This window comes from Bufo gargarizans, chromosome 1 (genome assembly GCF_014858855.1).
Source record: "Bufo gargarizans isolate SCDJY-AF-19 chromosome 1, ASM1485885v1, whole genome shotgun sequence".
Taxonomy (NCBI): Eukaryota; Metazoa; Chordata; class Amphibia; order Anura; family Bufonidae; genus Bufo; species Bufo gargarizans.
The window spans coordinates 746,838,352-746,859,269 of NC_058080.1; the positions used below are offsets into that span (position 1 = coordinate 746,838,352).

The 20,918-nt window shown below is 46.4% G+C and overlaps 1 protein-coding gene and 1 pseudogene across 1 annotated transcript in view; both read left to right on the plus strand.

Annotated features, from left to right (window-relative positions):
* Positions 1-7,949: 7,949 nt before the first annotated feature.
* LOC122930539 lies at positions 7,950-8,344 on the plus strand (annotated as a pseudogene).
* Positions 8,345-13,014: 4,670 nt separating this feature from the next.
* The window catches only part of LOC122930544 (zinc finger protein 420-like), a 35,199-nt gene continuing 27,295 nt past the window's right edge, over positions 13,015-20,918 (plus strand). Inside the window, exon 1 of the mRNA XM_044284019.1 lies at positions 13,015-13,075. Within this exon, the coding sequence (XP_044139954.1) occupies positions 13,042-13,075 (34 nt within the window). The 5' untranslated portion in view covers positions 13,015-13,041. The remainder of the gene's footprint in view (positions 13,076-20,918) is intronic.

A 20,918-nucleotide genomic window follows, 5' to 3' on the forward strand; every position in this document is an offset into this window, starting at 1 on the left:
AACACGCCTGTGAGTGAGGGTGTGGCTCATATATGAAGAGCCTCCGCCCCTCCCACAAATGCAGGCTAACTAATCAGCCTTACCAACGTATCCAAAAACGAGGCAGCACTCCAGAAGTAAAGTGAAGAAGGTGGACCCTTTATTGACCCCTCTTACTTCTGGAGTGCTGCCTCGTTTTTGGATATCGCTTCATACTGACTGCTACGCCCGTGGTTTTGAGGACTTGCACCTGCTGTTTTCCCTTTTGTTTTTGATAGATAGGATACATATATATATATCCTATCTCTCCATCTATCTAAATATCTATCTCTCCACACACACACAAGAACGTAGCTTTCATTATTTATGTAGCCTTATAGCTCGGGCCCTGGATAGAAGACTATCGCCTCTCTCCTCTGCCGCACGCTGGAGCTCTCCCAGCCCCATTATTCCTCAGCAGGTTCTCTGGACAATGGACTGGACTTAGTAAAAATATTATATATAAATAAAGCAGTCCTAGAGCCAGGGACCCCTTTATGCACATCTGGCCCTGTCTATACCTATGTGCCTACAGTCTACGCTCTTCACTGTCAGAATTATATCTGTCTGTTTGCAGCCAAGACCAACATGGGCCAAGCTGCCTTTCTGAGCACTTGGAATAAAATACAAGCATGGTGGATGTTGGCCTGAAGAGGTAGCTGCTGAGGGCCACGGATTGGACCCCGGGCAGATAGCCACCTTTGCCCTTTGTCCGACCCTGTGTATGAAGGGCTGAGAATTGGTTAGCTGGAAGCATGGAACAAAATAGGTTTAGGGAAAAAAGTATATTTAAACATTGGTGCGCAAATATAAGTCTGCTTATCTCAGACAGTGCCTCCCAGTCAGTATTAACCAGTGACTCCACTAACTGTTGGGCGACTGTTATTATGGATAAAGATGAGAATGTGGAAAGGGCGACTGAGCCATCAACTACACCGTCTGACAACAGGATGATGTCACCTCTGACAGTGACGTCACCCTCATTTTTGCCTCTTCCTACTATTCTGACTTCACTGACATCTCATCTCACTGCCCCCGTCCACTAGTAATGTGTCAGCTCCGTCCAGGACCTGCCCCTCCTAAAGGGATGCATTTTAAAAGGTCATAAAAAAAAAAGCTGCTTCTTCATTTCTGAACCACGATCATGATCACTGTATTTTTATAAAGGTTAAAGGTTGTGTAACAACTTCCCTGTTAATAGATGGAAAAGGTCCTTTTGGGGGTAAGGAACATAGTCACTTCTATGTAAGAAAGCTAAATCCCAGAAAAGGACCTCAGCAGGAAAAGGACCTAGTACATAATGGATGGAATCGGTCCTTTTGGGGTACGAGAAATAGTCACTTCAATGTGAGTTGGTTAAATCCTATCCCTAAAAAGGACCTCAGGCTCAAGAATATGAATCCTCCATACTCCATAATAGAGGGAAAAGGTCCTTTTTGAGGTACAGGAAATAGTCACTTTAGTGTGAGTCGGCTAAATCCTATCCCTAAAAAGGACCTCAGGAGTATGAATCCTTCCTAGTACATAATAGATAGAAAAGGTCCTTTTGGGGTACGGGAAATAGCTAATTCAGTGTGAGTCGGCTAAATCCTATCCCCGAAAAGGACCTCAGGAGTATGAATCCTTCCTAGTATATAATAGATGGAAAAGGTCCTTTTGAGAATATAGGAAATTTCTAATTTGTTTTTTTTAACAAATAATGTTAAAGAGGTTATCTGCTATGGAAAGTATCCCCGCCAATGCCCGGGCCCCTTGTATGGATTAGACAGTTATGTTCAAAATAATAGCAGTGTGTTTAAAAAAGTGAATAAAGCTCAAATCCTTCTAATAGCTTTTATTTCCATCCACACAGATGCACTGGGAACACTACACATTCTATTCCAAATCAAAACATGAAGAAAAATATATATCAAATCTGTGTTGTTCCTCTAAAAAAATTGAAGAAAAGTGAATATTAGACTGTTAAAAAAAATAAACTGTGTTTGCCCTCTTTTTTACAAACTCAAACATTCACTATATAAACTGAAAAATGTTTGAAGATGTTGCTTTCCTCTGGATCACTTCACTAATATTCAGTTGTATAACGGCTGTCTCTGAGAACTGCCGGACGTCTGTGCTGCTCGGAGTCACCACCTTCTGCCCCTGTGACCAGGTATTCCAGCCCAGGATGATTGGACAACATTCCACAGTTCTTCTCTATTTCTTGGTTTTGCCTCAAAAACTGCATTTTTGATGTCGCCCCACAAGTTTTCTATTGGATTAAGATCCGGGGATCGGGCCGGCCACTCCATAACGTCAATCTTGTTGGTCTGGAACCAAGATGTTGCCCATTTACTAGTGTGTTTGGGGTCGTTGTCTTGTTGGAACACCCATTTCAAGGACATTTCCTCTTCAGCATAAGGCAGCATGACCTCTTCCAGTATTCTGATGGATTCACACTGATCCATGATCCCTGGTCTGCGATAAAGAGGCCCAAACACCGTAGTCTGAGACACATCCCCATATAATGATGCTTGCCCACCATGCTTCACTGTCTTCACAGTGTACTGTGGCTGAATTCAGTGTTTGGGGGTCGTCTGACAAACTGTCTCCGGCCACTAGACCCAAACAGAACAATCTTACTTTCATCAGTCCACAGAATGTCTCTTTAGGCCGTCACTGTGCTCTTTGGCAGATTGTAACCTCTTCAGCACAGGTCTTTTTTTAACAGTGGGACATTGCGGGGGCTTCTTGCAGAAAGCTCGGCTTCACATAGGCGTCTTCTCATTGTAACAGGACTCACAGGTAACTTTAGACCGTCTTTCATCTTCCTGGAGCTGATTGTTGGCTGAGTCCTTGCCATTTTGGCTATTCTTCTATCTATTCGAATGGTAGTTTCTTGCTTTCTTCCATGTCTTTCAGGTTTTGATTGCCATTTTACAGCATTTGCGATCATTTTAGCTGAGCAGCCTATCATTTTCTACACTTCTTTATATGTTTTCCCCTCTCCAATCAACTTTTTAATTAAGGTATGCTGTTCTTCTGAACAATGTCTGGAACGACCAATTTTTCTTCAGAATTTCAGAGAGAAATGCACTGTAACCGGCATGTACAACATTTGCTGCCTTCCTTCCTCAAATAAGGGCAATAATTGCCACCTGTTTTTCAAAGAATGAATGACCTCACTCATTGAACTCCACACTGCTAGTATTTTGAACATGCCCCTTTCAATTAGTAATTCAATTACACAGAATCAGCAGCATGAATGTCATGACTGTTGGGTCTGTTGGATTTCTATTACTCTACTACACCTGCTAGTAAATTATTTGCCATGTAGAAATATTCTGGTTCCAGCTAGTCCAGGGCAGGTTTTTACTGGGAACAGGCAATGTGCTGGGTGGGTCCCTGTTCCCCATGCTCCAGTCCGAGACTTAGGGCATGCTCACGTCCAGGGATTCCATTTAATCTGGTTTCTGGAATTGGGTGTGTCTCACTCTGGAGTGTTTTGTGAAGCAGAATCCTGGTGAGGCTCTGTGTGAGTGGTCTCAGCCAGGTGGGCTGAGGGGCCACGAGGCTAGGCGATAGCCTGAACTTTGGGGGACACGGTGACGCCTGTGAAACAAGGATCACAAGGCCAGAGTCGGGAGGACTACTGGGCCACAATCCTCCAAAAGGTATTGAAGTGTCACAGTCTGGAGGTTGCTGGACTGAATGGCTGAGGAAAGCCGCATTTGTGTTCCATGTGTGAACAGGGCTCTCTAGGTGAGTCAGGGATATGCTTATGTGTTTAGTTAAAGCCTAGCCGGGCAAGGGTTTGTTATTTTGTGTGGATGTCACACGTGATAAGTTGAAGCTGCGACTTCATAACCTGTTTTGCTGAAACGTCCGGAATAAAACACAAGTTTGGACATTCTACCCTTGTCTGGTGAAGTAATTTGTGCTGGCGACCCCCTAAAAGTAAACGATTCCTTACAATATGGTGTTGGATGCGGGCAAGTTGTCCATGAGAGAAGGGCAACGGTCGGTTGCTAGGGGCAACGCTGAGACTGCAGGTGCTGCTAAAAGCTGTTTTTTGCCGTGTGTGGAGTTAAAGGGCCGGAAGCTTTTTTTGTCCAGTGGAGCAGATGCTGCTCATAAGAGTGTGAACTATTTTGCTGTAGTGCAAGTAAAACTGCAGTGAATTAAAGGGCCAGTAGCCCAGCAAAAGTGGACTTGTGGCTGAAAGTTTTTCCTGCTACCATGGGTCTCGGGGAAGAGTACATCCGGCGGCGCTTGCGCATACAGCAGGCAGAAGACATGGCCATAGCAATTGGCTACACTAAAAATGAATTGGCAAAATTTGATGCAGAGTGAGAGGCTTTGGAGGCACAGTTGCAGCTGGCCTTCAGAAAAGGGTTCTCAACGCTGTATGGACCCTGTACAAAGTTTCAAGAGGTTGGTGGTGTGCCGGGACTATCGGGGGAAAAGCAAAGATATGCCATTGCCAAGGGCAACCATCGGGAATTTAAAGAGGAGGAGAGCGGTTCAGCTCTCAGGAGGTCGAGTGTTCCCTACCAGTGGAGACAGAGTCCTAGAGAGGATGTGCCGAGGATTTGCGAGGTGGTTGCTAAGGGCAACAAACCACAATAGCGTGCGGCTGCCCAGCAGTTATGGAGCGGAGCAAGTGGCTAATATTCTGTGGCTGGAGATCCCAAGGAGAGGTCCACATCTGGAAGGAGTATGGAGTCACGGCGTTTCTCGTAGCAACCACTGCAGTCAGGAGTCTGCAAGTGATTTTGTAATGGAGGATCCTGGAGTATCCTTGGATTCTGGGACTGACGAACCCGTGACATCGCTGGGTAAGATCGTTCCTGTTATTGATTATGTGACAGACCCAGTGACAGTGAGCCGGCGGCAGGGGATACCTGCTGGGACGGTGAGTGATAAATCACGAGGCGAGGAACTGTCTCGGAAGTGGGTGACATTGGAGAAAACGCAGGGTCTGAACAGGTGGGTAAGCCTGTTGCGGTTGTTCCCTTGCAGGATGTTGCAGGGGAGAAGGTTGTTGTGTTGCCCAAAATGCCCGTGACCAAGGCTAGGCATGGGGTGGCGAAAATTAGAGACCCTATGATGGCGCTGGGTAAGAGGTAGCAGAATATGGAAACCTGAGATAAATAAAGGGATAAATATGCTGGACAGACATGCGGTTAATGAGGACTGTCAGGTAGTCCTCACTGAGTGTGAGGCTATAGTGACAGCTGGGACTGATGGACTTGCTGCTGTAAATTCGCTCGTACATGAGAGAAGGTTGTTCTGTGATTTGTGGGGTAGAAACACTTCTGCGGTCGGTCGCGTAACTCACGCAGAACTGGTACCTAGCCCGTTAACCCCTTAAGGACTCAGCCCTATTTCACCTTAAGGACTTGGCCATTTTTTGCATATCTGACCAGTGTCACTTTAAGTGCTGATAACTTTAAAACGCCTTGACTTATCCAGGCCATTGTGAGATTGTTTTTCCATATTGTACTTCATGACACTGGTAAAATGAAGTTAAAAAAAATCATTTTTATTTATTAAAAAATACCAAATTTACCAAATATTTGCAAAAAATTGCAAATTTCCAAGTTTTAATTTCTCTACTTCTATAATACATAGTAATACCTCCGAAAATAGTTATTACTTTACATTCCCCATATGTATAATTCATGTTTGGATCATTTGGGAATGATATTTTATTTTTTGGGGATGTTACAAGGCTTAGAAGTTTAGAAGCAAGAAATTTTCAAAAACCTAATTTTTAGGGACCAGTTCAGGTCTGAAGTCACTTTGCGAGGCTTACATAATAGAAACCACCCCAAAATGACCCCATTCTATAAACTACACCCCTCAAGGTATTCAAAACTGATTTTACAAACGTTGTTAACCCTTTAGATGTTCCACAAGAATTAATGGAAAATAGAGATACAATTTTAAAATTTCACTTTTTTGGGCAGATTTTCAATTTTAATAATTTTTTTCCAGTTACAAAGCAAGGGTTAACAGCCAAACTGTCGTTTACAGAAACACCCCATATGTGGTTGTAAACGGCTGTACGGGCACACGGCAGGGCGCAGAAGGAAAGGAATGCCATACGGTTTTTGGAAGGCAGATTTTGCTGGACAGTTTTTTTGGACACCATGTCCCATTTGAAGCCCTCCTGATGCCCCCCCTAGAGTAGAAACTCCAAAAAAGTGACCCCATTTTATAAACTACGGGATAGTATAGTAACAGGCTCGTCACTGGAAGGCAGCGCCGATGCCTCAGGAAGGCATCGAGCTGCCTTCCATGCCACCGGGTCCCCCCCTACAGCCGCATGGGGACCCGATGGCACCGCCGCCCGCCTGATAAGGTAAAACCACAAACCGAAGGTCTGAATTGACCTGCGGTTTGCGGTGATCGCCAATGCCGGGGGTCACATGACCCCCCAGCGTTGTGACAGGATGCCCGCTGAATGATTTCAGCGGACATCCTGTTCCGATTAACCCCCGCCGCAATTAAATTTTAAATTTAGGCGTCCTGGGTCCTTAAGGACTCGGTAAACATGGCGTACCGGTGCGTCCTACGTCCTTAAGGGGTTAAATGAAGTGACCATTAGAAACAGTGGAGCTGATAAGGTGCAAAGTGATGGTACCACGTTTGCCGAAATGCATAATGGGAATGTGATGTCATGTGAAATATGTGATAATAATGACATGCCTTTTCCTTTGCAGGCTGTGATTGGGGAAGAAGCTCCCCCTGTCGGTAAACATGTGTCTGATGTAAAAGTGTTGATAAATTTTAAAGGAACACCGCTAGGAGACCCCATTGTAGACAATGTGGTGGGGCTAGAGTATGTACCAGAAGTGGGTATGCAGTCTCCACAGGGTTCTATGGTTACTGAGGAAATGTCCAATGTGGGGATTAGCTCATGTGTGCCCCTAGAGGTCAGGGATGATAATGACAAGCGTGGTACACGTGATATATGTAATGTGGCTGATAGCAGCTCAGAGAGTGAGGCTGCCATGTCAGTTTCTGGTGAAACTAAAGTGGTTACTAGTAGCGACCAGATGACAGTTATACCTGACGGGACGAGAGCTGACTGGGGATACGGCAACCTAGTGTCTGAGACCCACACCCAGGCAGGGGTAGATGACCTGACAGGTCAGTACAGCTACAAACTTGAAGATGTTTTCACTCGCTTTGCACAGTACCTAGATACACTAGAGAAGGGACTAGCGGTAATCGCAGAGCAACTGCAGAAAGCTCCAGAGGAGTCACAGGAAGAGACTCAGAAAGAGATGAATGAACTGAAGGATCTAGAGTCAAAAATAGAAGCAGAAATTCTCCAACTTCAAGAGGAACCTGCAGCTTCTGAGCGAAGCAGATGTCATGCAGAGCAAGAAAGGGATGAGCTGGCTGATGAGGTCTTAAACAGCGCCTCAAAAAAATCTGCTCTCTTGGAGGAGAAAAGACATTTGGAAGCCAGGATGGCTCAACTTGATCAAGAGTTACGTGAACGGATGGTGGACCTGGACCACCAGAGACAAACTGTGTCTAGATTGGAGAAGAAACAGAAGAAGTTTGACCAGCTCCTGGTTGAAGAGAAATACTGTACATATCGGCTCGATATGCCGAAGAACGTGACCGAGCGGAGGCTGATGCTCGGGAGAAGGAGACCAAAGCCCTCTCCTTGGCCAGAGCCCTTGAAAAAGTGGCAACTCAGAGCAAAGATGAAAAATCTCATGCGCTCAAAAGATGACGTCGGGAAGAACGTCTATGAGTTGGAGAAATCTAAGCGTGCTCTCGAGCAACAGGTGGAAAATTAGAAACCTGAAAAGGGGAGTCCTCTGAAAGACGTCAAGAAGTCTAAGCCAGAGCCTGGTAAGAATGGGACTGGTGATGGTGGCGCCGTGGTGCCGGCCGAGGCAGAGAAGAAGATGGAAGATGTATCTGCTGAACCAGTTGATGGGGCTGATGTGGATGCAGAAGACAAGAGATTCATGGCAGTGTGTGGCAAGGACCTGGTCATGAAAGACCTCTCCTCCTGCTGTCAATGCCCTCCAGAAAGCCAGCAGTCTGCTGGGGAAGAAATACGGGGAGATGGATGACCAGTATGAGGATCCTGTCTACTACAATGGACTGGCTCTCCTGAATCCTGCCCGAAAGGAGAACAATATCCTGGGTGAGCCTATGGAGAAAATACCAGAAGTCTAGTGAAGACCCCGGTGTCCCCAGTGCCTTTAACCTTGATGAGAAAGAGGAGGAGGGGTTCAGATTGGAAGTATATGATGCCATGTCTGAGAAGGATGAGAAAGCCAACAAAGTGAATGAAGACTCCAAAGGAGACTGAAAGGCTGAAGAAGCTAAGGACGATGAGTTGTAGTGGGAGAAATCCTCAGATGTTCCAAAGACCAAGGATAAGGCAGAAGAGGGGTCTGCCGAAGTGGGTAGAGCCACTGAAGAAGCAGAAGACTATGATACTGAAGCCAAACCTGAGGTAACCCCTGTGGGGACTAAAGAAGAAAGAGAAGTGCTATCTGGTGATAGAATAAAGAAACAAAGTGAGTGTGAACACCAGGTGACATTAGAGCGGCTGAAGGGTGGTTTAAAACTGACAGCCAGATCTCCAATAAAAGGAGGAGGCAGGAGCTCCCTGTTGAAAATGCGGCTGTAAAGGTTGCAGAAGTTAAAGATTGCGGGCCTAAGAAGAAATATGGAAAAGAAGCAAGCCAGAAAGATAAGTTCTCTAGCGAAGAGGAGACGGAGGAGGCCCCTAGACACTGTAGTCTAGGTAGGAAGGCAGTGTTTATGGTAAACCAAGCTCTGTTGGCCTGGGTCTGGCAAAATAAAGGGATGCCTGCGACGCTGGCCATCTCTTCCAGGGGGAAAGTTAAGCCAGAAGATGGCAGTATAATGCAAATGCCCTATCATGAGCATCCGGTTGGTACATGTGTTCACCCCCACAGGTTTGAACAGGAAAGGGGGGGGGGGGGAATATGTGGCAATGTGAACATTGAGATGTGCAGTAAAGTCCCGGGGATGCATATTAAAAGGGGTGTTGTTTGCACCGGGAGTGTGTCACCAAGGGGCCAGGCCTTGGTGGAGTAAAGGCCCCTAGATAGGTGGCCACTAAGTTAGCTGTGGACACCAAAATAGTTAGAATAGCTGGTTCCAGCTAGTCCAGGGCGGGTTTTTACTGGGAACAGTAAGTAGTGTGTCTCACTCTGGAGTGTTTTGTGAAGCAGAGTCCTGGTGAGGCTCTGTGTGAGTGGTCTCAGCCGGGTGGGCTGAGGGGCCACGAGGCTAGGCGATAGCCTGAACTTTGGGGGATGCGGTGACGCCTATGAAACAAGGATCACGAGGCCAGAGTCGGGAGGACTACTGGGCCACAATCCCCCAAAAGGTATTGAAGTGTCACAGCCTGGAGGTTGCTGGACTGAATGGCGGAGGAAAGCCGAATTTGTGTTCTATGTGTGAACAGGGCTCTCTAGGTGAGTCAGGGATACGCTTATATGTTTAATTAGAGCCTAGCCGGGCAAGGGGTTGTTATTTTGTGTGGATGTCACACGTAATAAGTTGAAGCTGCGACTTCATAACCCTTTTTGCTGAAAGAATAAATGGAAAGGTTGAGCAGCTCTCACCTGTTGCACCTGTGGTGAGCAAGGCAACCAGCCTGGACACGGCCGTTGTAGCAAACCAGTAAAATAAAGAGAAAATTCTCCTGTTGTTCAAGAGCCGGAATTTTCTCTTTATTTTACTGTTTTGCTGAAACGTCCGGAATAAAACACGAGTTTGGACATTCTACCCTTGTCTGGTGAAGTAATTTGTGCTGGCGACCCCCTAAAAGTAAACGATCCCTTACAAATTATATAAATGTTAAAAAGTATAAATCTGAAGGTGTCGGCCCTTTAAAGAGTAATGAGGGGGGAGTCGCAGAGAGCGACGAGGAGAAAGCAAAGCTGTTAATTATTTTTTTCTCCAATGTATTCACTGAGGAAAATAAACTCTCAGATGACATGCAGAATGTAAAAATAAATTCCCCACTAAAAGTGTCCTGTCTGACCCAGGAAGAAGTACATCAGCGACTTAAAAAGATTAAAATAGACAAATCGCCAGGACCAGATGGCATACACCCCCGTATCCTAAGGGAATAAAGTAGTATCATAGCCAGACCCTTATTTCTGATATTTGCGGACTCTATACTGACAGGGAATGTCCCACAGGATTGGCGCATAGCAAATGTGGTGCCAATATTAAAAAAATGTCCAAAAACAGAGCCTGGAAACTATAGGCCGGTAAGTTTAGCATCTGTCGTGGGTAAACTGTTTGAAGGTTTTCTGAGAGATGCTATCTTAGAGCATCTCAACGGAAATAAGCAAATAACATCATATCAGCATGGCTTCATGAGGGATCGGTCATGCCAAACTAATTTAATCAGTTTCTATGAGGAGGTAAGTTCTAGACTTGACAGCGGCGAATCAATGGATGTCGTATATCTGGACTTCTCCAAAGCATTTGACACTGTACCACATAAAAGGTTAGTATATAAAATGAGAATGCTCGGACTGGGAGAAAACGTCTGTATGTGGGTAAGTAACTGGCTCAGTGATAGAAAACAGAGGGTGGTTATTAACGGTACATACTCAGATTGTGTCACTGTCACTAGTGGAGTACCTCAGGGGTCAGTATTGGGCCCTATTCTCTTCAATATATTTATTAATGATCTTTTAGAAGGCATGCATAGTAAAGTATCAATTTTTGCAGATGACACTAAACTGTGTAAAGTAATTAACACTGAAGAGGACAGTATACTGTATATATACTACATAGGACAGTATACTGTATATATACTACAGAGGACAGTATACTACTACAGAGGGATCTGGATAGATCGGAGGCTTGGGCAGATAAGTGGCAGATGAGGTTTAACACTGACAAATGTAAGGTTATGCACATGGGAAGGAATAATGCAAGTCACCCGTACATACTAAATGATAAAACACTGGGTAACACTGACATGGAAAAGGATCTAGGAATCTTAATAAATAGCTAACTAAGTAGCAAAAACCAGTGTCAGGCAGCTGCTGCCAAGCCCAATAAGATAATGGGTTGCATCAGAAGGGGCATAGATGCTGTGATGAGAACATAGTCCTACCACTTTATAAATCACTGGTCAGACCACACATGGAGTACTGTGTACAGTTCTGGGCTCCTGTGAACAAGGCAGACATAGCAGAGCTGGAGAGGGTCCAGAGGAGGGCAACTAAAGTAATAACTGGAATGGGGCAACTACAGTACCCTGAAAGATGATCAAAATTAGGGTTATTCACTTTAGAAAAAAGACGACTAAGGGGAGATCTAATTAATATGTATAAATATATCAGGGGTCAGTACAGAGATCTCTCCCATCATCTATTTATCCCCAGGACTGTGACGAGGGGACATCCTCTGCGTCTGGAGGAAAGAAGGTTTGTACACAAACATAGAAGAGGATTCTTTACGGTAAGAGCAGTGAGACTATGGAACTCTCTGCCTGAGGAGGTGGTGATGGTGACTACAATAAAGGAATTCAAGAGGGGCCTGGATGTATTTCTGGAGTGTAATAATATTACAGGCTATAGCTACTAGAGAGGGGTCGTTGATCCAGGGAGTTATTCTGATGCCTGATTGGAGTCGGGAAGGAATTTTTTATTCCCCTAAAGTGGGGAAAATTGGCTTCTACCTCTTTTTTTTTTTTTCTTTCCTCTGGATCAACTTGCAGGATAACAGGTCGAACTGGATGGACAGAGGGCTTTTTTCGGCCTTATGTACTATGTTACTATGTTTAATGACCAGGTCCCAATAGACAAGGGGATGTAGCCGAGTCATTGAGAAGCAACTAAATCCTAACACGGTTCAGTAACCAGATCAACGAGGCAGAAGAAGAGGTCCCTACAGATGATGGGAAACAGACAGCTCCTGTAGAGTCGGCCATCTCCTATCACTGCTGAGGAGCAGGTCCTTATGGAGGAGAGGATTTAGTCACAACCGTCCAGAACTCCTAGAGAAGAGACCAGGACCTGCCCAGTATCTGCTGCACTGCCAGAGCTGAAGGACCTGGGGTGACGTCACCATCATGTGATCAGTGCAGGGGGCGGGGCTCAATAATGGAGGGAGTAGAAGGTGGTCCTGTGATGACATCACTATCACGTGATCACAGTAGGGGGCGGGGCTCAGCAAAATGGATCAGATGACAGTGACATCACCACAGGTCCTAGAAGTACTAGAAGCCTCCAGCTCCTCCAGTTCTCTCCTCTTCTCCTGAATGACCACCAAGGATGGACAGGAAGGAGATCAGCAGAAGAATATTAGACCTCACCTTGGAGATCATCTCCCTGCTGAGCGGAGAGGTAAACTTTTCTAGATTTCTCTCCTCTGTATTGTATTCTGTAGCAAGTCAGACATCGGGAAGGAGAATCCATCATAGGAAGAGTCCAGGGTCCTGGAGAACGGCCTCCAGACCTTCCAAGTGATGGAGAACCTGAAGATCAGCCCCCAATATGGTGAGTGATGTGTCATGTGACCAGTGACCAATAGTCATGTTGTAGAAGCCATGAGAAGGTAAGTAGGCACGTTGTACCCCGGAGGAGAGGGCCGGAGGAGAGCATATGGCTCCTGAAGGGTTTATTCCCTAAGTGTCTCTCTCCATCCACAGGAGTACACAATCGTGAAGAAGACATCGGGGGACTGTGTGACTCCCATCATCCATCTCCAGGAGTCAGGAGGGCGGAGCAGGACCTCTCACCCCATCACAGAGCCTCCCCCTCACCCCCTGATACATGAGCAGAAGATCCTAGAACTCACCCACAAGATGATGGAGCTGCTGACTGGAGAGGTGACACTGCTGGGAATGCTGGGAAATTCTCCAGTAACAGCACTGGAGGGGTCTGGGTGATGACGGTGTCATTGTGTTGTCAGGTTCCTATAAGGTGTCAGGATGTCACTGTCTATTTCTCCATGGAGGAGTGGGAGTATATAGAAGGACACAAGGATCTGTACAAGGAGGCCATGATGGAGGAGCACCAGCCTCTTATATCACAAGGTAAGAGCCGTCATGTGCAGTGTGTACACGTGTGTGCAGTGACATGTAATGGAGGAGCACCAGCCTCTTATATCACAAGGTAAGAGCCGTCATGTGCAGTGTGTACACGTGTGTGCAGTGACATGTAATGGAGGACCACCAGCCTCTTATATCACAGGGTAAGAGCCGTCATGTGCAGTGTATACACGTGTGTGCAGTGACATGTAATGAAGGAGCACCAGCCTCTTATATCACAAGGTAAGAGCCGTCATGTGCAGTGTGTACACGTGTGTGCAGTGACATGTAATGGAGGACCACCAGCCTCTTATATCACAGGGTAAGAGCCGTCATGTGCAGTGTATACACGTGTGTGCAGTGACATGTAATGAAGGAGCACCAGCCTCTTATATCACAAGGTAAGAGCCGTCATGTGCAGTGTGTACACGTGTGTGCAGTGACATGTAATGGAGGACCACCAGCCTCTTATATCACAGGGTAAGAGCCGTCATGTGCAGTGTATACACGTGTGTGCAGTGACATGTAATGGAGGAGCACCAGCCTCTTATATCACAAGGTAAGACCCGTCATGTGCAGTGTGTACATGTGTGTGCAGTGACATGTAATGGAGGAGCACCAGCCTCTTATATCACAAGGTAAGACCTGTCATGTGCAGTGTATACACGTGTGTGCAGTGACATGTAATGGAGGACCAGTTGCTAGGGAAGGGGGATAGGAGGATCGATTGTCTGTCTCTTCCAGAGGTGTCTTCCTGTGATGTGCTATGGATTCCTCAACTGGCCTTCTAGGTCTTCCACCCTGAAGCTGTGGACTTCATCTTCCTGCAGTGGGTCAGAATCTCAGGTAGTTGTCACATGCTCACCTGTCCGTGCTCCAGCAGTGAGCCTGGCCTCTCTGTTGTGGTGCAGCCGGAGTTGTTTTGTTCCTTTAGCAGGGATGCAGAGCCAATTGGTCTCGGTGCCGGTGTCACATGCTTCCTGAGGTGGGCCATTTTTTTGTTTGTTTATTTTTATTGAACTTTTTCCGAATTCAAAGTACAATAAGGCACATTTTAAGTACGTGTATAAGAACAGTAAATAGCATAAAACAACATGCTTTATCAAACCTCAGTGTAACCCAGTGAACCAATTTGCCTTCAAACCATTAATATGGAAAACGAAAAAGAAAGGAACAAAGTAGTGAGTGGAAAGAAAGAGAAGAAATAGGAAAGAGGGATGGTAGGGGGGGGGGAGCGGAGCGAGGGAGGGAAGAGGGAGAAGGAGGGGGGAAGAAGTAAGTCCTAATTGGGTAGCGTATATTATATTTTGATATCTCAGCTCAACTGAGAGCAGATTAGACCGCCAATAAAGAAAGGAAGTCGGGAGATTCCTGCGCATCTATCCAACATGCCCAAGTCTCGTGGTATTTGGAGGACAGGTCTGAGGCTTCTGCAGCAATTTCCTCCATCCTATCTGCTGCATTTCCTGGAACCACTCTCTCATGGTGGGCACATGCGCCGAACCCCAGTGTCTAGGAATTACTGCTCTAGCGGCCGTAATAAAGAATCTCAGCAGGTTCCCTTTTTGGGATGAAATAGAGCCCGGAACGATGGAGAGGAGCGCTATTTGCGGGGAATTATCAACTGTTCTTCGTGAGATTTTGTTGAAAGCTTTAAATATAGAGTCCCAAAAGGGCTTGATTAAGTCGCACCCCCACCAAACGTGTAGCATTTACCTCTTTCCTTGTTGCAGCTCCAGCATAAATCTGATACCGAGGGAAAGCTTCTATGTCGTCTCACTGGGTATCTGTACCAATGGGATAAGACCTTATGGTTTTCATAGAAAGCTTATGGGAAAATTGAAATGCTTTTTGTAGAGCCGCTCTTTCTATGGTAATTCCTAATTCCAATTCCCATCCAGCGATAAAATTTGGATTGTCTTTGCATGAACCAGTCAATAGAATCTGATACAACTGAGAGATGAGGTGAGTCGGTGGAGAGGATGTAGTGTAGTTAGTGTGGTCCTGAAGGAACACTGCGCTCCCCTGGACAAAACAAAGGATTTTCGTTGTTCTTACTTGTTCAACCATGAAGTCCGTGTATCAGGGAATTTGGTGGAAATTGTGGGAAGAGACGGGAATGTGTTGCCTGACATAAAGGTGGGCCATTTTAACAGGCGGTTGCTGGCAGCAGGTGCCTGTGATTGGTCTTCTTGGCGTGTGTTGTATTTCTATCTAGATCCCTGGCATTCTGATTTTTAGATTGTCCCTGACCTTGCTTCTGATTGCTGAATATTTCCTCTGAGGTTCTCTGCTGGCTCTGACCACATCTGGTATTTGACTCTGTTTATTTTTTGTTTGTGCTGTGACGTATCTCTCTTGTTTGGACTGATTTTAACTTACTTTTAGATTGTGATCCAGTCCATATTTTGAGTGTCTGGTTTTGACCTCTTTCTGTCTGACTACTCTTTTACCCCACTAGGTTTAGGCTCCTGCAGTTAGTCAAGTTAGGGACCGTTGCCGAGTTGTGGGCTGCTAGTCAGGGTGGATCATGCAAGTAGGTAGGGATAGCGGTGGGGGTGGCGTACAGAGCTGAACTGTGTGTTGCTATTTAGCCACAGTTTTGTAACGCCCTTATGGTCCTTATTGTCCATCCTGTCTCAGATCTGCAGTTACTCAGTGGCGCCGCCTGTGTTTCTCCTGCACCAACATCTCTGCGGCCTGATTCCTTTAACAGCATGTGCACAGTAGACCAGAAATCCTCTCCAGCTCCCGAGCAGCTGTAGATTTTCTGCCAGACAGAACTTCAGAAGATGCTCCAGACTTATTACCTCTTACTGCGATTCCTGACTGTAGCCCCTATTGTATATCTGCCCACTTTCACCATATGTGCTGTAGACTTCTATAGTAGCTTAAATCTGCCCCTCCTAAAGAGGAATTTTACAGCATGTTTTATCTAAAGTTGCATTGGAGATTAGGGAGGAGGCAGTTCTCACATCTCCATTTGCTTGTGACTTAAAATGACATATTGATAGAGGAAATACACATAAAAGGGAGAAAAGATCCAAATAGGAGGAAGCAGACTACTGTGCAGGCCTGAAAAATTGGGTCTGTGGCTTAAGAAGTCAAGCGGACCTCCTGTTATAGGTAGAGAGGTCTCCGAATTTTTTTGGGCCAAGCCTATATGGGTTTTGCAAAGGAAGTTAACAGTCCGGAGCACAAATTGAAGGTCAGGAGGAGGGAAGGGGGGTATCACGGCCTACAGTACAGGTAGCACGCTGTCTCTGCGAATCACAGCTGTCTTTGAGTATAAAGGTAAGACCGGAGCACTTTCCAGACGAAAAGTTCCCAATATAGAGTCCAGGGGTATTCATTATTGGTCCTGGTGACACATATGTAATATTGCAATGAAGCAAAATCGAACATCCAACTGTCAGGACAACTGCAATCTGCAACATCACAGATGTCAAATTCACATACCTGCATCTGCTCTGTAATGTTCACCCAGAATATCCATGTACCGGTGTCTGAGGCCCAGTATGAACATTGGGCTGTATCTGCTCCCACAAGACCCACACCCCCTCCCAACAGGAAGACCAAAAAGGATATCATTCTCAGCAGGTCTCAGTATGGGGGGCTGGAAACTTCTTGCAGTGGGAAGCGTGTGTCCAGGTCTTCTTGCCCTTGAGTTTCACTGAAGTAGGGGTAGTTAGCAGAACCTGGAATGGGCCATCAAATCTGGGCTCCAGAGTCTTTCTGACGTGCCTTTTCACCAGAACCCAATCTCCTGGTTGAAGGGTATGACTTTCAGGAATCTGGCTGGGATCTGGAAGTGAAGAAAATACTCGGAAATGTAGGTCAGTCAGATGTTTACACAGATCAGATACATAAGCAGACAAGCAATCATGTTGTAAAGCAAGTTCTTGGGGAAAATACCATCCTAACTTGGGGGCACTGCCAAACTAAATCTCAAAAGGGGACAGCGTCTCTTTCCCCCTAGGGTGATGTCTGACACTGAATAGGGCAATTGAAAGAGTCTCTGGCCATGGTTTTCCAGTCTCTTGAGCCATTTTCAGCATTTTAAGCTTCAATGTGCCGTTAATTCTTTCCACTTTGCCACTGATTTGTGGTCTGTACGGGGTATGGAAGGCATGGTGAGTTCCCAGTGCGGCCCATATCTCCTGGGCCAAGTCCGCTGCTAAGCCAGTTCCTTGATCACTCTCTATTACTTCAGGTACCCCAAATCTACAGACAATTTCCTTCAACAGCTTCTTCACTGTTGTCTTTGCTGTCTGATTCTAAACCGGTTAGGCTTCAGGCCATCCAGAGAACATGTCTATGACCCCCAGAGCACACTGAAATCCCTGCGCAGTATGTGGTCAATCTGAATCCTTTGAAACGGGTAGAGAGGTTTTGGTAGGCACTTGACAGGGACTTTTTCCATTTTCCCTGGGTTGCATCTGGCACGGACCATGCAGCTATTTACATACCGGGCAGTGAGCATAGAAAAGGCTGGAGCAAGCCATATAGAAGAGATGAGGTTGTTCATTACAGTTTTCCCCAAGTGTGTAGGCCCATGAGCCCAGGGGACAACCGCAGGGTAGAGACTTCGAGGCAAACAGAGGAGATGTTCTTTCCTCCAAATCCTGTCTTCATCCGGGTCTCCTCCTTTTTCGAACCACACTTCTTTCTCCTCTTCTGATGCTGCTTCCTGCATATCTTCCAGTTTTTCCTTGGTGAGAGCAAATCCACATGGTATACCTGCCTCGCTCCTTGCGACCTTTGATCATGTCTGGGCTATCATTGTCTTCACCTTCTTCCTTTTCCTCATTGTAGCCCCCTTTGCCGCTTTATCAGCCCTGGCGTTTCCCTGGGTTTCTAGAGTATCTGCCTTTGAGTGTGCCTTGACTTTGAGTATGGCCACCTGCTTAGGGATTGTCAGGGCCTCCATTAACGCTTGCACAGCTTCAGCATGTTTTACAGGAGTTCCACTTGCTATGATGAAATTGCGGCTCCTCCAGATGAGGCCGAAGTCATGAGCTACTCCAAAGGCGTATCTAGAGTCCGTGTATATGTTGGAAGTCTGCCCCTCAACTATCTTGCATGCCTCAGTGAGGGTTATCATTTCAGCCTGTTGGGCAGACTTGTCAGGAGAAAGAGGGTAGGCTTGTAGCACATCATCGAAGGAAGTAATCACATATCCAGTATGATATCTGCCTTGATCATCTGCGTATCGAGATCCATCTACAAACAGATTGAGATCAGGTTTGTCCAACATTGTTTCAGTCACATTCGGGAGGGTCTCAGTCTCTTATTTAATCAATTCCAGGCAATCATGGGAATCTCCAGAGTAGAAATCATCATTAGAATAAACATCCTCCTCCTACTCAGCACCAGCACTCCTCCCTTTGAGGAAAAGGAAGGAGGGAAGCAGGGTGGAGGACATGACACCTAGAGATAGCAACAGTGTCCGTAAGGAGAAGTGTACACTGCAAGCAAAGGTGTCTAGCAGCAGAGAGATGTTTTGGCTGAGTTTGCTGAAGGATCGCAGATATGTCATGGGGGGGCCAAAACCTGAAGAGGGTGATCCAGGACAATATCAGAAGTTTTGTCCAGCAGAAGATGACAGGCATGAATGGCTCGTATGCAAGAAGGGGTCCCTCGAGCAACTGGGTCCAACCGGGCTGAGTAGTAGCCCAGAGGCCTGTTCCTGCCCCCATGGCTTTGAGCAAGGACACCAGTGGCATGTCCCTGACGCTCCATAACATACAGTCTAAAAGGCAGGTTGTAGTTAGGTAATCCTAGAGCAGGAGAGGATGAGGGGCCGCTTTCAGCTGTTGAAAACAGAGTTTGGCATCCTCTGTCAGATAGACTGGAGTGTGCGGTATGCAGTTATATAAGGGCTGCATGAGGATAGAAGCATCCAGGATCCAAGGGCGGCAGTAGGAGATGAGGCCAAGGAAGGCCTGTAATTGTTTTGAGGTAGTAGGTTCTTAGATCTGCAAGATAGCCTTTTTGTTCTCTTCAGTGAGATGTTTAGCACCAGGGCTAAGGCAATGTCCGAGGAGCACTACCTGTGATTGACACCACTGGATTTTGTCTTTAGAAACCTTGCACCCCTGATCTGACAAGACGAGAAGTAAAGAGAGTGAGGCATCCGAGCATAGCTATGTGTGCTGAGCACACACTAAGAGATAATCCACATACTGGAGCAGCACAACATCATCATGAATCTGTTTCCATTCATCTAAGATAGATGACATGGCTTTGCTGAATTGGGAGGAGCTATTTTGAGCTCCTTGCAGCATGACCGTCCAGGTATACTGCGATTCTGCATGAGTGAAGGCAAAAAGGTATTGACAATCAGGGTGTAAAGGCACAGAGAAAAAGGCATTAGCTAGGTCAATGACTGAAAAGGCTGCAGCATCCGGTGGAATTGCAGAAAGTAAGGTGTGGGGATTTTATACAACTGGCATTTCCAAGACGGTGACTTCATTCACAGCTCAAAGATCATGTACCATTCTGTATGTATCAGGTTGCCCTTTTTTACCCTTCTTCCTCACTGGGAAAAGGGGCGTGTTACAGAGGGATGTGGTGGGAATTATGGCACCAACCCTTAGGAAGGCCCGTACTTGTAGAGGGACCGCATCCTTTTGGGCTATTGATAAGGAATATTGTGGCTTCCGGGGGAGTACTGCTCCTGGCTTAAGGTGTACCATGATAGGTTGCACCCGAAGTCTGCCCACAACCTGTGGTCCTTTTGCCCACAGCGTCCTGGGTAATCAACAGATAATATAGCAGCTGGAAGTGGTCCTTCAGGTGGGCAGTGTTCCAGGGACATAAGAGCGGCCAGCATTACTGTCTCCTCTGGCTGAAGAGGAGTAGAAAGGGTAATGGTGCCATTAGGCTGGAACTGTATCGTGGCTTGCATCTTCTGTAGCAGATCTGCTCCCAAGAGGTTAAGAAAACATGCATGTGGAGAAGACTACAAATTGTGAAAGCACTTTGTTGGACGACTGAGGTCCAAAATAAATGGTTTTGTTAAGGGAGATGATCTAGCATGACCATCAATGCCGATACACTGCACAGTAATGCTGTCCAGGAAGGAGGGGTCTGGGATCTCATCACGCCGGACTACACTTCTGACTGCACCAGTATCCACTAGAAATGTGTGTATATCATCCTCTATCTCTAGCTGCACCGTAGGTGCAGGCCGGCAGTGGGGGGGGGGGGGTCCATGGTGGGATTGGCTTCTCCGACATGTGGATTGTGGTGTGGTGTCCTTCCTCCCTTGGAGGGGGAGGAGGTGGAGCCCATGGGTACACATGGGGTGGCCCCCCTCCTCCTTGCTGCGGGGGGCGATGCGCGCACTCCCTTTTTAGATGGCTGTACTGGCCACACCCATAGCAGAACTGACCAAGTTTGAATCCTTCCCTAGTGCGGGAGGGGTACTCCTCTGCTGCGAGCATTATATTAGCTCTGGAAGCTGCCTCTATGCCTTTAGCCACCAGAGTAATGTCTCAATAGGAACGGAGTGGTACTCCGGGCGGGTCATTTTCAGTGCTTTCTGTATGTGGGGTTTTAGTCCATCAGCAAAGGCACTAGACAACATTCTGGTTTGTACTGGGTCTTGTTTGAAAAAAAAACAAAACATTTGCTCTATGCAGTTTGCATAGTTCTCCACTGACTCTCCATTATCTTGTTTCATGTCCTGAATCTGAAATGCCTTATCAGTCAGTCTAGACCTAACCCAATTCTCTAACAGAAGTGCACTCCAGATTGGTATGTTTTCTGGTATTCTTCATCCCCATGGTTCGGGGCTGGTAGTTCCTTAGCCATGGTTGTGTAAAAAGAATCCCCTGCCTTAATT